The sequence below is a fragment of the Fusarium coffeatum genome, assembly GCF_003316985.1.
Source record: "Fusarium coffeatum strain FIESC_28 chromosome Unknown BRIP53273_contig_45, whole genome shotgun sequence".
Taxonomy (NCBI): Eukaryota; Fungi; Ascomycota; class Sordariomycetes; order Hypocreales; family Nectriaceae; genus Fusarium; species Fusarium coffeatum.
This window is the reverse complement of record NW_022157842.1, coordinates 127,647-143,495: the sequence shown is the minus strand read 5'-3', so window position 1 is coordinate 143,495 and position 15,849 is coordinate 127,647. Positions and strand designations below refer to the sequence as shown.

The window sequence follows — 15,849 nt, the reverse complement described above, 5'->3', positions numbered from 1 at the left end:
ATGCTGTTTATTTTCACTGCAGATACTTTTACATATGATTCGACTCCGGTAGACTGATGAGGAAAGCACAGACAAGACTTATGGCTCGAGAAACCCTACTGTCGATCGAGTCGACCATACCCATGACCAGGCTCACTATTCTGCAACTATCGTTACGTTAGTTGGCCAAGAAGCTTCAGGTCAAAACAGCGTACGACCTGCATAACGGGTCAGAAGCTCCGACGAATGGCGGCAAACTTTGAGGGAACAGGGACCGTATATGCATATGCAGCTGCATCCATGGCGTGGGTGAGTGTCAACGCGTCTCTCGACCACTTGATGCTTCTCACCAAGTGTTGTTTTGATATGCACTATTCAGGAGATTCTGTTGACATCCTCGAGCCAAAACCAATTGACGGCTCTGACTCGAGGTGGGTTCACGATATTATGCCTTCAGCTGCACCGTAAAACGTCAACTCAGCACAAGCCGCAGAAGAGCTGAGGCGAGGCGAAGCAACAGCTCAAGACGCTGAGTACGCACGTTCCTAACAAGACGCGCTGAAACGTGAGTCGCTCCCCTGTTTGGCTACCTACGCCAAACAAGGGTTGTGGGACGGCAAGCTAAGCTAACCACGACCAGATGGGGGCGTCTGAGACTTTTGACGTCTACCTTTTCTCAGGGCAGGCTAGGCAGGCTAGGACGACTCAATTGTTCTCAATATGGCTAACTGTCGACCCAAATACTACCGGCGGACCCTAGATCCCCGGGGTCGCTTCTTTCCGGCCTCAAATGGCGTTGGTCCCATATAATTGATCGTCAACTCCATCAAGTTGGGTCAAGTCGAGTCAAGCAGTCAGTTTGGAGAAAGGAGAATAACTTCAAAACCAACAAACACAAACACACTACGACATATCTGTCGACGCCTCAACTCATGGAACAATGTTGAATATCCTCCCTTGCATATGACACGACACTAGCAATGTTTATGGAGCTATTCAGCAAGTCACCGCCTCGTCAAACCCCCGTGACCTATGTAACGATTCATATTCGATCTACACTTTACCACAGCTGAGTTAGTCAGCGGGTTAGCTGATGCCGCTATCGATGGTCGTTCTAGCGTTGCACAATGTCTAAATAGGGAGATGCGGAATGCATCGTGCAAGAGCACGTTATGCGGCACGCTTTGACCGCATTCTCAGAATCAATGTCTTCGAGGTCAGCTACTTTTGAAGCACAAGCATATGACACATGACAACCGAGGCGTGTCATGTTGGAACTGGATTCAGGTTACCGGACCCATGGTGCTTGTCAAAATACAGTGAGACCCGCCTGTGTTCCAATGCATCGTTGAGTTTCTTCCTGTCCTGGAGATCCGAAACCCTTCTGTCAACCTTCCTTACCTATAAGCTATGATGATATCTATATAATCGGAATACAGCGCCGAAAAAGTTCGTCTGAAGAAATCCCTCAACTTGGGCTCATATCTGCCATATACTTAGGCTATATACAACTCAATAAGTTGTCTCAGTTCCCTGTTTTCTTGGGCCTGACGCATACCAACCAGAAGGTCTCACCATACTACCGAAAATTGAATACGCATGTGCTACGTTAGACCCAGAGACTTGGATCACGATTTTAGAGTTACATAATGCAACTTTGTTGTGTAACAACGTGTTAAGCGAGCCGTGTTATATCGATGATGATAATGGTTGCAACGGACGGACGCGGATAGATCGAGGAGCCTGTCTATATGTTCATCTTAGTGGAATAACCTGTGGCCAGCGCTTTGCATCCCAGACTTCTGTCTCCGATGAGAGCACACGATCCAATATGATCGTTTGCTCAGGTAACTTTTCTACTCATCGCCTATAGGTCTCTCATCACTTCCTCGACAGCTCTGGCTGCCATTCTTTTTCTCTGTTCCTCGCCCATACCTTCACCGGCTTCCCTCACGGCTTGAAGTTTTCTCATCATCTTCTCAATCTTGGCGATCTCGTCCTCGTCGAGGTCTTCTAGGCCTCCGGCAGCAGCTGCTTCAGATGTGCCCTCCTTACTTGTCTCTGCTTTCTTAGACTCTTCAGGTTCTTCAACATCCTGGCTTGCCTCCCATATAGCCTTTCGTAGACCTTCAAAGTCCTTTTGATCAAACCCGAAACCCATCTTTTTGGGGTCAAGGTCTTTGTCGTCTTGTCCTTTGGCGGAACTAGTCTCGAAATCACCAAATTCAGAATCTGATAGTGGTGCCTCAAGTTGTGACCAGTCGTTTGCTTCGAGTGCTTCCTTTACACGCGCAACTCCTGTCTTTTCTGCATCTGCTGTCAGTGGATACCCCTTGAAATAGTAGCCCACGGAGCATACCTCCAAACTCGTTACGGCCAGTATCACCTTTTCCTCCGACGGATACAAATTCCAATCCCGCCTCGGCACAGATCTCGTCCCACTCCTCTTCATGCCCATCACCACCCACGCCAATAGCCAAGCCTACACCGTCCCACTCCCATCCTCCCAGTCCCTTCTTCAGCACCTTCCCGACATGCTCGACCAGATCCTTTGCGGGGTGGTCCTTTGACGCTGAAACAGGTCCTGCAGTGAATACGACGACGACACCGCCCAGAACGGCGAGGACTTCCGCTGCTTCTTCTGACAGGAAGGATTCGGACCAGTCGGATGGTGAGCCGATGAGGTCGAGCCAGATGGGAACTGTTGTAGAGTAGTATGGTGTTTTGAGGGAGAGTGGATGTGTTATGCCTGCGATACCAAGGGTAGGGTCTGGTGATTCTGGTGCTGTTCCTGTGAGGTCTATTCTGTGTTAGTTATGATGTGCATTGTAACTGACTCCAACTTGACATATGAAGTGACAGAATAAAAATAGCAGGCACTAACCTTTTACCAACTTTGACAAGACCGCTGTTTCATTCTCAAGCGACACAGCCAATATTCTTCTTGAGCTGGAACTCATCTCTGCTTCAGCCATAACGACGGTTATGAGTCTGTGTCTCACAGAATACGGATTTGTATACTTTAAAATGAGTTGTGAGTAAAGTTCAAAGAGCAAGACTGCTTTTTGAGACGGAGCTTGATGGTTGAGATTGGTAAGGGATGTGTAGATGATGAGTGAGCGACTCTTGGTGGGGGAGGGGAAAGATAAGATAAGGCAGCAGCTTACCCTGAAGCACAAGGCCTGGATGAAGTGTCTAGGTTTTAGACAGTATATATTTATTGTATTACAACAATCATTTCAAATCGATTTGATATATAATATTCTTCTTTCCAGTATTGACTGCTCAGTGAAGACTCGTGTTGTGCGATAACTATATTATGCATGTGTTTGCGTGTTGTTTTAAACCCATCACAACCTAAAAGCGTCCTTCTCATTACCTGGTGGCAGAGACAGCAACTCCCCTGCTTTTTTTACTCGAATGCACCATCAAATGAAGGAGAGAAATTATCCTCAAAGACCGAGGGCGTTAAGATAAAGGAGGCCTAAGTGTTCGTCTAAGCTACCATAAGAAAACTGGATGATTTCGTCTCTTATGCTTTCAGCAGCTAATCCTTATGGTACTCTGACGACCCAAACACCCAAATGTTGTCAATTTGCTTCAAGTTATATGAGTGGGAATCAATTTCATCAATCATGATACATAAACAATGCATTCTTAATACGCCAACGCTTCCATGTATGCAATCATCCGAAAGGAGTGAATCCCAACACAAACACCATCCATCTACCTATTGCAAGGTAAATGTCGTCCACTGCCCTCTCCATCCCCTCCCCATCCAAAAGTCCTCTGCAAAACCTCCAATCCAGCTCTCATACCCCTTGCAGAATCCACAGCCCCAGGCGCAACATACGCATCGTTGATATCATCCTGGCTTAATCGTCCTCGTCGTCTCGCTTTGATGGCTTGCTGGATTGGTCGGCGCCAGAGTCGACACCACTGGTCTTCACTCATACATGCATAGCGCAGTGTGCCTTGTCTGTCGGGACGACTCATGGACCATTCCACGTAAACTGTTTCGTACCATCGTGTTCGGAGGGATATCCATGGCCAGGTAAATAGCCAGAGGAGGGTGAAGTAGAAAAGGAGGACTATCCATCGGGTAAGACGCCATCGGTTTGTTCGACAGTTGTTGTATATCTCCACGCGGGCATTCGTCGTAGGGAATGTTATGTTAATCTCTCCCCGGTACCCCGTTTCTCGCACAAGAGTCTCCAACCTTGACCCCACGAGAGCAAAGTCCCAGCCCGTAATGCGTCGCTCCAGCACAAATGCTTTAAGACCGGCTTTGTTATTGCAGTACCGATACACCCACTGCGATACTCCCGGCGTGCCCTCCTCAGGTGGTCCACTGCCGCCAAACCCTGGTGCCCGCGTCATCCCAACCGTTCCGCGGCGTACTTTATCAAAGTTATTCACAGCGCGAATCCGTCTCCATGATCGACGCGTAGCCATCTCCTGATACAGAAGCGGGGTGAGTTCAATGTGGATATCAAAGTCAATGCCATTCTTGCTCTCGCCAGACTTGCGGTCAACGCCCTGAACGCGAACATACGGCCTAGGCGGCTCCTTGGCGAGATCATTGACATGCTGCTCCAGAAACTCAGGATCCGTATCAAGACGCTTGTCGAGATAGTACACTGTCTTGTCGTTTGACGTGCCCTTGAAGGGATGGATTCCAAGGGATGAAGTGCTCACGGGTAGTAGGTCGAAAGGGTTGGCGTGAGGCCCTTCATTGTCGACTACGGTGTAGCTAGGAGGTGGATCATCATCCTCTAAGCGATCTGTATAAGGCTGATGTTGATGTTGACGCTGGTCCTCTGGGTAGTGATGAAGCGGCATATGAGAAGTCGATGTCTGTCCCGATGCTACACTCTCCGAATCCAGATGCGGAGGCGTAGGTGAAGCAGGAACCCGAGAATTCATCCTGCATAAAGTATCTATGAGAACAAAAGAGAAGATTTTACGCCCTTTGGCGAGATGTCGAGGGAGATTGAGAAAGTCGGAAGTCGTCGTAGTCGAGTCCAAGGTATGGAGCACTTCAATTAAGGGCACGTGCCCAACCTCGCCACAGCGCTACACTACAGAAGAGTCGAGAGCCTATAGCCCAATGATACAGGAGACCTAGTATTGGCTGTAGCGTATTTAACTTTTGAGGGGAAAATGAGGGGTGAAGAAGATCAAATCATAAGAGAATGGAAGTTGTTTATTATTTAAATAACATTCATTGAAAGACATACGTTGCCAAGTCGTCAAGGCCAACGAATCGTCTCGTCTCGTGGGTGACGAAGCAAGATACGTACCCTTGTTTATAGGTGCTGCCTGAGCGTAGTATCAGGGGGTTTCCTTGTTTAGCCCTTGCTTCATTGGATACAAGGAACTGCTTGAACTGCTACTATTTAGAGACGAATGATGATGCATGTAACTACTCGTAACCATATTGAACTTTGATGTGTTCTAGGCTTTCTAGTTCATGCAAATTCAACGCCGAATTGCGGAGAAGCTTAACCCGCATTCTAGACCCACATCGGTAATGGATATGACTTTGTCAGAAGACTTCTAGATCATGATCCATCATCATGCTTATATACCAGGACATTACTGATGTTGCTGAAGATTCAATCAAAACTTAATTAATAGGCAATGCCTTCTATACTTTTGTATTCAAAGTTGATGGTTCTCACCATCAATAGTACATATAAATGCTGACCACGTTCCACATTACAGAAGCACTTTGTACAGTCAATCCTCCTCTTCTATCCATCTTGACTTTTCTTTCTCCTATGAATCGTCAACTAGGCGTCCAGAGTCCCACTTCTTCTTGGCCGCCTTGAGAAGTACATCAAGCTCGCCGCTCATGTCACACATGCTGCGGAATGTACCCTCTTTGTTGTTGATGAGCTCCCATGGATGAGCATACTCCACCACCTGACCCTTGTCAAGAACGAGCACCTTGTCGTAATCCACAATGGTAGCCAATCGGTGAGCAATGGTAATCACTGTACCAGTAAGCTCTCGGATTGTCTCTTGGATCTTGGAGTCGGTAGCGTAGTCGATGGAGGCGGTTGCTTCATCCATGACCAACACTGTAGGAGCCTTGAGCATAGCTCGAGCAAGACACAGGAGCTGACGCTGTCCTTGTGACAGGTTAGTGCCAGAAGCCGCGACGGTAGATTGAAGGTTCAAGAAGATGTTCTGGTTGGTCTTGGTAGTTGTTGAATCGGGAACTGTGGGTGTAGGAGGCGACGTTGAGGGCTCATCGGGTCCAATAAGTTGAACCCTTCGAAGAGCCGCAAAGATTTGGTCGTCGGTGTATTGGTCAAAAGGATCCAAGTTGCTTCGAATTGTTCCGTGGAATAGTGTAGGATCTTGAGGCACGATGGTGATGTTCTCTCGCAGATCCTGAAGACCAATGCTGCTGATATCCAGTCCATCGATGAGAATCTTGCCCTCGTCTGCCTCTAGCGCTCGGAAGATAGCGAGAGCCAGTGAACTCTTGCCTGCACCGGTTCTTCCAACAATACCGACCTTTTCTTGAGGCTCGATCTTGAGGGAAATGTTTTGCAGGACAGGGTTAAGTTCCTTGCGGTAGCTGGTAGTGTAGTCAACGAACTCGACGGATCCCTTCTGGGGCCAGTCAACGGGAGGTCGGCTGTCCTCAATTATAGCATCGGACTCTTGCTCGACATCGAGATACTCCTTGATACGCTCCATAGAGTTCATGTTTTGTTCGTTGATGGCATAAAGTCGCACAAGCCACAAGACACTCTCGGTGAAACTCAAAGCATAGCTCAGGGAAATACCAGCAGCGCCAGCATCGGTCTTACCGAGGTTGAGAATGAGGAACATACCAGCAAAGAAGGCCACCAAGTCTCCCACAAGATCAGCACGGAAGGCCAGCCATCTATTGCAGGCCCACAGGTAGATAAAGGGTCGACTTTGGACGTTGACCTTCTCAAGGTTGTCCCGGATGAATCGTCGCTCATCACCATAAGCTCGGATGGTGGTCATACCGCTGAGTGTTTCGCCGAATTGCTGGAACAAAGGACTGCGCTGGACGGCTTCGAGTCGCTTGAGATCGCGCGAGGCACGGAGGTAGAAGACAGCGATGAGGTAGAACAGCACAGAAATGCCGGCGGCGGCGAAGAGAAAGTTGGGTGTGATATATGTAATAAGACCAACAGTCATCAGAAGAGAAATGCCACAGCTGATGACACCAATGGCGACAGGTGCAATCTCTTGGTCAACAGCCTCCAGATCCTTGCTGAAACGGTTCATCAATTGACCAAGAGGGGTGACATCAAAGAACTTGAACTTGGCTCGGGTCACAGATGCGATCAGTCGGTCGTGAATGCTCTTGGAGGCAGTCAGCGAGCCCAAGAATACCCAGAGATCTCTGAACAAAGCCGCAAGAGCACCGGCAATACCGATGACAGCAAGAACAGTCAGGTAGTACATGGCATTAACGTTCTCGTGTCCGGCTTGCAAGGTGATCTGTCCGTTGAGGGGTTCAGTGCTGTGGTCTGCGGAACCCATTCGAACCGCATTAGCAAAGGTGGCCTTTGAGAATTGTGAGGTGGAGTAAGCGTTTGACTTGACTTCCATAGCCATAGGGGTACCCTGCTCAACATATTGGTTCGCCCATTCTCTGACCCAGAGGTTGGTAGCCAATCCAGAGACTTGCTGAGCAACAAACACAAACAAAGCAACAACCCAGAACCACCATGGTCCCATAGCACCGAGATAAAGCTTAAGAACGGGCCATTTGACTGAACCAGTGGCTTTGGTCTCTTCCATGGCATCCTTCTTGGGTTTGCTTTGGGTGTCCTTCTTAGAGCTGTCCACACCATCGAGTGCATCACCCTGGCCGTTTACCGTAGTTTCATCATCGCCGACGCTGGAGGGAACACGAGAAGGAATTCTTGAGGGGTTTGCTGAGCCGGGATGAGACTTTTGGATCTCCTCACCAAGCTTGCCGGAAGCGATAACCTCAGCGGAAGGTCCCTGGATTTCGACTCGACCGTTCTCCAAGAGCACAACGTAGTCGGAGGAAGGAACGCAAAGAGTTGTGTTGTGGGTGACGAGGACACAAGTACGGTTTTTCATGAGAGGTCCGCGGATACAGTTGCTGAAGATCCATTGAGCAGTGTGAGAGTCGACGGCACTCAGACAGTCGTCAAGCAGGAGATGGGCCGAGTTGGAGTAGAGCGCGCGAGCGAGAGAGATACGTTGCTTCTGTCCACCAGAGAGTGTGATACCCTTTTCACCGACCAGAGTTTCGTCACCGTTATCGAGAATCTGGAGATCGCGTTCCAAGGCGCAAGCTACAATGACGTCGCGGTATCGTTGTTCGTCGAATGGCATAGAGAAGAGAATGTTTTCGCGGACATTAGCGTTGACCAACCAAGCAGACTGTGCGACGTATGCGATTGTGTTAGCGAGACCAGTCTCAGGATCAGGGTGAACCTCTTCTCGGCTGCGGCCACCAGGACAGTAGACACCTCCATCGATCAAAGTCATTTCTCCGAGGAGACCCATCAGCATTGACGTCTTTCCAGAGCCTGTAGGACCAGCGATAATGTTGAGCTTGCCAATCTTGAAGTCAATGTCTAGGTCCATGAGTCGGAAGGCACGAGTGCTGTCCTCGGAAACAGTCTCTTTGCTGCCCCAGGTGAGGGTAGCGTTCTTGAAACCAATTCGTCTGACGCCATCTTCATCAACGTTATCCAAGCCAAGCTGGACGTACTTATCAGTCTCTTCCTCCATGAGGAACTCCTCAACACGATCGATGGAAACCTTGGTTTCCTGAACGTGGGCGAACATGTCACCAAATTGATCAAGAGGAACACGGAGGAGCATGAAGAGAGAAATGGCTGTGAAGGCAATGGATGGCTTCAGAGGCTTTTGCTCGACGAAAGTGTAAACCAGGAATGAGAAGAAAGTGATAAGGACAGGCACGGAGTTCCAGATAGCAACAGCCAATGCCCAGACCATGAATCGCGAGCGCAATGCCTTGAGCTCAGCTTGACGCTTCTCGTCGATGATACGGCCAAAGCGCTGCTCCCAGGCGAAGTACTTGATGATGCGAATGTTTTGCAGAACCTCGTTGGTAACATTAGTACGCTTATCGGTGGCTGCAAGAATTCGCTTGGAGGTGATGGTGAAACCACGAGCAAGGCCGTAGTTGACGGGCAGAAGGAAGATCATGACGACAATACCAGGGATGGCACTAAGACCCATGACCTGCCAGAGCAGAACGATGGCGACAACCAGCTGGGTGGGCGCAGAAGCACACAGGAAGTGAAGGTAGGCAGTGACCTCGGAGATCTTGAAGCTGTCAATAGACATGAGGTTGATGATAGTTCCCAGGTTGGCCTGCTCATCGTTGGAATCGTCCTTCTTGTCATCCTTAATGGGGTCGTTGGCAGATTCGGCATCGTTGGGGGTGGCCTTCTTGTCGTCCTTCTTCATGTTGAGGGCTCGCTTAAGCTTGCCAATGAGACCATCCTGAGCATCGTCGCCCTTGGTGGCCTTAGGCTTGTCCTCGTCAAGCAGCACTTTGTCCTTGCCTGCAGAGGCCTTGCGACGAAGGGCCTTGGCATAAATATCGCCAATGATAAGGGCTCGAACTCGAATGCAGATCTTTCGACCAATCCAGAGAGCTTGGTTATCGGCGTATGAACGTATAAGGTCGACTACGGGGAGGCCAATAACGTAGAGCCAAAGAACGTTAATCGGTCGGTCGTTCTCTGACACGGTTCCGTAGTTTTCGACAAATTCAAGAATCACCTTGAGGAGAAGGGTTGGCGCAAAAGTGAAGAGTCCGGCAAGGACAGCGAGGGCGCACTGAATGAGCAAATCTCTTCGGAAATACTTGAGTAGATGCATGGCAAGAGATCCTGTTCGCTTCATCTGACGGTAATCAGCAATAACAGCAGCGGCCTTGTCCTTGGGCAGGAGATTCCAGACATGCTCCATCTCCATTGGGGCCTTCCAGCCCTTCCAGACGATCGCATCGACCCAGCCGAACACAGCAAGAGAGAACAGACTGGCCAAGGGCTCGCGAGAAGGCTCAATGCCGTCCTCCCATTCCAAGCGAACCGTCTTGTTGCCCTTTCTAGTGGTCATTGCCATTCCGAAAAGGAGTGTAATGAGACCAAACTCCACGAATGTTGTAATCTGATCGACTCGGCTGATGTCATTTGTGAGGAAAGCTGAGCGGAAGAGGAAGATCGAGATAACCCAGTTGAAGCTGTAGAGGAAGGCCGTGTGGTTCCAAAGATGAGGTCCTCGCCATTTCAGAGCGCCGAGAACGAGTCGCAGAGTCGACAGAATAAAAACGTAGACCCAGATGACAAGTCCAGTAATTGCTGCAGCGCGGCTATGGCGTCCCTTGCTTCCAGAAGAAAGCTGGATGACATTGACCGCAACAAGTCCAGCGATAGCGAGTTCTTCGACGATTTGCGAAATCACTTGTCCAGGTGGGGTGTCGGCTTGAACAATAGAACCACGAGTTGTGGTCTTGACAAGAGCCAAACGGCCTCCGTTAATCTCGAGTGCATCGTCATCGGAATCATCAACCTGCTCGGGAGGGAGATCGGTATGGCTATGTCGGCGGTCCTCGCTGGAAAGCTGTTGATACCTGGCTTTAGATTTGGACCAGGAGCTTAAAGCGCGGGATATGGTGGTCCAGGCGATAAGCGCGACGGAAAGAAATAGGGCGATTAGAGGGAAGAGGATCTGCAGATAACTGTAGCACAAAATTGGTCAGCCAGTCAATTGGATGTCGGAGAAACCAGGGAGTACAAACTCTTGTCGGAAACAGACACTGAAGTCGTCAATCCCCCATACAGGCCCCTCACACCGCGCAAACCCCATTGTTTCAGAGATTATGTGTCGAACTCACTGAGGTGAGAGACTGCCGCGGAGGCGGGAAAATCAAGGGATTCGCGGCGTTAGTGCGACAATGGATTTGTTGAGTCGTGTGAAAAGAGTTATTAGACAGTATGAGTCGGGGCAGGTGATCCCAATGGTGGGTTGCACGCGTCGGACCGGTAGCGGTGGCTGCGGCGTCGGAAGTATCGTTGTCGCAAGTATCCCGGTCAAACGTCACTAGCACCGGAGGGTGGTTTGGTCGACCGTGATTCTGACGAACCCTGATGGTCGTAGAAGCAATTGCGAACTTGACGATGCGTTTTGGTCGCAAAGAATAGACTTTTCGTTATCGCAGTCGTTGTCGCAATACTGATGTCGCTGTCGATCTTTAAAGTAGTCTGCAGAGTTTGAATGTATACTCTGAGCTCTCAGGCGAATGACGTCTTGTAAAGACCGTAAACAACTAAAAGTATACTCAAAGAAAAGAGAAATAGGGAAAAGGGAAATTATACGGATGCCAATGAAGGCGATAGATGAAGAATACAGTCGAACCGTAAAGTTTTGACTGCACCTACTCTACATGTAGGGAAGGAGGAATGAGGAGAGGAAGGAAGGAAGAGTTGAAGAGAGAAGGAACGGCCGTTGAAGAAAAGAAGCCGATGCAAAGCCAGTCCCAAACAATACAAGCTTGAGATAACAAGACCAGAGCAAACCAAACTCTTGTTGGTTGAGACGGGGGAAGAAGTGGAGGTACTTTTTACTGGTGTCGGTCAGGGAGTTCATGAAGCTTTAGTGGGGCAATAACCGGACCAGGTCCAGGTTGACGATGCGATGCGATGTTGCCCTGCGCTGCACGAAACCTTTGTATGTCCTAGTCTGGCTTGGGAGTGTCTAGGTCATTCCTTGATCATTAGGCTCTTCAATTTCTTTCACTATCAATTGGATTTTAACTTTAAATGCCAGCCTCACTACATGTAAACATTCACATTAACAATTCTCCATCACAAGACTTTGTCATGACAAACATTTACTTGACTGCCAGTCCCATGAATGATGCCAAAGTGTGGTACTACCCCAGTTCTATGACGGGGGCGGCGGGGACTCTGTACCTTGACTACTCCGCTTCAAGCAGGTGTAGTTCGTCAGGATTCTATAATCTTGACCTCCAGGGCTTTGAGGAGAAGTTTCATTGTTTTGAAGCTTCACTCGAGACGAATACTACTGATTGATATCATAACCCTTGTCATTCCGAGTCACTGGTCACAAGCTCGACAAGGATGTACGAACGTTAAGCCACTGTCTCAGAAACTTATTCTATCAAGATTATTCAGAGCTCGACCAGTTAGTGCAATTAACAAAGGTACCTGACTCACTATGGTATACGTGCTTTTGTGACAGGTAACTCATTACAGCAGCCTTATCTTACAAATGCCAGTCATGACGTGATGGCAACTTGGCTCGGACATCAATACCGACAAGACCGTGTCCCTTTTAATAACCTGACTCGAAAAAAAGGGCGAGGCTTTGTTGACAGCTAAATAGGGACGGCAATTCTCGAGAGGAACGTACGTGGTCTGTTGTTTATGAATCAGCGAAATGCCAGTATAACCTTGTCCAATTTCCACGCACGCGCCTTGAGGTCTGGTAGACATGGCGACGATCTGGGATCGTGATTCTCAATTAGACGATAACTTTAATGGATGGCTGATTTCCTTATTTATGATGGCAATCACTCGTAACTTGTCATCATGGTTGGCTCCCCATGTTGGTCGAGCTCACCCTTCCACAATCTACAGACTCCTCATCCCTTGATAACCTCAATGCATGTACGTTATTGAACCAAGCTTGATTGCTTACACCGTACCTACACGTAAGCACAGATGAAAGTAACTTTTATTTTACGAAACGGTCACAATGCGGTCAAGAGTTCAGGCCGCACCATGGTCAACAAACTTTCATCAAAGTTACCCTACAAGGATTCGCACACACTGCTGCCCAAGAGCTGAAATCTTGGGTTGTTTTCTTCAAGCAGGGATTAGATCTTCGAGGGAACATGCCAGCCACCCTGCGGTCTAAGCGCAAACTGAAGGCTGGACTCGAAGGATGATATGCAGACAATACGACGGACAATACCGAGGAAACAATATCTGCGGAACTAACCTTGCAGGCAACACTTACGAGCTCAGTTAATGGGTGCATTGGCACAATAGTATTGTCTAATAAGTACCTTATCGTGCAAGCACATGTTCGTCGTCCATTCTCAGCCTCAACATATGCAAACCGTCAAGTTGATCACAAGATATCCATCTTTGATTGGCCTTGTCTAACGAACCCTCACCGCCGGATAACAGCTTGTATCCGAACTCGATGCAACTCTAGTCTAACCCCAGGTCCCTTGAAAAAGCTCCCCCACGTTTCCCTGCCGTATATGCGGTTACACTCAACGTCTTTGACCAATTGAAGCTTGGTTATATAGCGGTATACTGGGTGTGTTCCTGTTGGACCATTGTGATATGATGAGGGCCTCATTGCTGCAGGACCGGTGAGACTTGTACTGCTTTTCTTGTGAGACATTCTGCAGAGGACGCATGGTAAGCAACATGTGCAAGTAAACAACTGAGCAAGTGATCTAGTGTTGCAGACATATGGTTGCTGTTACCCTGACTGGTGTTTGCAGCTACAGCTTTACATTCTTGTACAGTTCGATCATCTACACATCAAACATCAGACCAACAATTGGCATTAAATAATGTCATTCATAGATCGTTCTAGAGTTACAAGAGTACGTTCATATCTGCCACACTTGGCATCGACATATAACGTCCCTTCAACTAACCCGTCATGACAGCTCTTGAGCTTTTTGTAATATTGACATGGCAGCCATAATCGTTGCCCGAATACCCTTTCCAACCATTGACATCACTTCCCGACTCCCCGGCCTGTTGCAAAAAGGAAACAAAAAACATGTTAACTATTTTATCTTTCATCCTCTTTACTGTTGATACATAATACACCCGTCTTTAACGGGTCATAACTCTGAGGCTGAAGCATCGCCCCTGTTCGTTCGTTCGATGGGTTTTTAGCCCATGATCATGCCCTTCATACCGGACATGTCACCCTCCTTGGCGGCGATTTCGAAATAGCCGTAGATGATTCTGCATCTTGTTAGTATAGGTCTTAAGCTTTAGGATTCATTGCAACTTACGTAACAGCAAGGAGAGTACCGGTACCGGAGCCAAGAGCACCAAGAAGGTCGCTGGTGACAGAGAGGGCACCAATGCAAGCACCACCGAAGGCAGCGGCGGTAGGAATGATGCGTTTGAGCTCCTTGTACATGGACTGGTCACGGTGACCGGCCATGACGAGACCCTGGTCCTTGAGCTGCTTGGCAACATCGCGGGGGCTGGAACCGGAAACCTCAATCCAGGTCTTAGAGAAGAGAGCGCAGGCACCAAGCATGTAGATGATGTAGGCGCTCATGTGGATGGGGTCGAGAAGGGCGTCCTTCATGCTCTGGGGAGGAGACATGTAGTAGACGAGACCGGAAGCAGCGTGGAGCTGAGAAGAGCCATCCTTAGCCTCCCAGACACCGAAAAGACGGACAAGGAGGTTCTCAGAGAAGCGAGAGTAGAGCATCTGGCTGATAAGGAAGACGTTGGAAGAGAGAGCGGACTGCAGCATGATGGGCATGTTGGAGGTGTAGAACAGGCGGACGGGGTAAGAACCACGAGCACCACGCTGGCGAGAAGACTTGACGGGGATCTCGACGCGGAAACCCTGGAGGTAGATAACAGCGGCGAAAACACCAATGGTGGCCAAAAGGTTCATGATGTTGGGGAGGTTCTGTCTGTAGAAAGCCTCCTGGAGAGCTCGCTGCTTGTTGGGCCAGGTGAAGAGAAGGTGGAAGAGGGCGATAACAGCACCCTCAAACTCGGGACCACGGCCAGTGTTGATGGTGGTGGGGGAGAAAGCCTTCCACATGATGGACTCGCAGATGTTGGTGGCAATGAACAGAGAGATACCGCTGCCAAGACCATAGCCCTTCTGGAGGAGCTCATCAAGGAGGATAACAATCATACCAGCAACAACCAGCTGGAGGATCAGGAGGAAGACAATACCGGCACCAAGGTCGGAGGGAGGTCCGTAGAGACCGGAGAAGACGTAGACAGTGGCAGTACCGGCGGAGAGGATGAAAGCAAGAAGCTTCTGGGCGGTCTGGTAAAGCTCGCGGTCGGACTTGAGGTCAAGGTTGACGTCGATCATGTGGGTGCCAGCAAGGAGCTGGAAAACCATGCCAGAGGAGATGATGGGGGTAATACCCAATTCCATCAGAGTACCACGGTTACTCGCGATAACCATTCGCAGCCAGTATAGAGGATCCGAGTTGTCGGAGGAGACGATACCGTAGAGAGGCATCTGGCTCATGACCAGGAAGATGAGGAGGGTCAGGGCCGTCCACATCAGCTTCTGGTTGAAGGGAATCTTGGTCTCCGGCTGCTGAACCTCAGGGAGGAACGGCACGAACGGCTTGACCAAGTCAAGGAATCGGACTATCGAGGAAAGTCATGTTAGCTTGATGATTCAATGCCAATTGGATGTCAACTGCGTGCATAAATGATCGCGCGAGCTCAAACCTTGAGCTGTAGAGCTCGCGACCAGCAGAAACAAGAATGGTTTGACTTACGGGAACTCATGGTGGGCAACGATACTAAGGAGAAACAAGAATTGGACTATTCATCCAATGAAGGGGAGAAAGAAAGAAAAAAGAAGATGCTGAGCTTAAAGAGCCCAGGCGATTTGGAGGGTCGATGGGAGAATAATTAAAGGAGAGCTGGGGGGGCGGAGGTAGGCGATCTGGCTTCAATGGCCCAAAATGTAGATGTGTCCAATATTGGGAGTGGAGAGACACGTGACTTTCCCCAGTACAGGGGGGCGAAGTTGTGAGAGCTTCCCTGAGCTTCCAGCCTCTAACAGTGGGTTGTTTGCTCTAGCTCC

General features: G+C 49.2%; 3 protein-coding genes across 3 annotated transcripts; all 3 read right to left on the bottom strand.

Annotated features, from left to right (window-relative positions):
• Positions 1–1,846: 1,846 nt before the first annotated feature.
• FIESC28_02049 (uncharacterized protein) lies at positions 1,847–4,905 on the bottom strand (the record flags this gene model as incomplete). Its single annotated transcript, XM_031156199.1, has 3 exons — positions 1,847–2,286; positions 2,339–2,779; positions 3,798–4,905. 3 exons carry the CDS (start codon positions 4,903–4,905, stop codon positions 1,847–1,849), a joined length of 1,989 nt encoding a protein of 662 aa, XP_031019732.1.
• An 855-nt stretch (positions 4,906–5,760) lies between these two features.
• FIESC28_02048 (uncharacterized protein) lies at positions 5,761–10,857 on the bottom strand (the record flags this gene model as incomplete). The annotated part of the gene is made up of 2 exons (XM_031156198.1): positions 5,761–10,729; positions 10,790–10,857. The coding sequence occupies 2 exons, from the start codon at positions 10,855–10,857 to the stop codon at positions 5,761–5,763; spliced, it is 5,037 nt and encodes a 1,678-aa protein (XP_031019731.1).
• A 3,076-nt stretch (positions 10,858–13,933) lies between these two features.
• FIESC28_02047 (uncharacterized protein) lies at positions 13,934–15,548 on the bottom strand (the record flags this gene model as incomplete). The annotated part of the gene is made up of 3 exons (XM_031156197.1): positions 13,934–14,009; positions 14,060–15,404; positions 15,539–15,548. 3 exons carry the CDS (start codon positions 15,546–15,548, stop codon positions 13,934–13,936), a joined length of 1,431 nt encoding a protein of 476 aa, XP_031019730.1.
• Between the last annotated feature and the right edge of the window lie 301 nt (positions 15,549–15,849).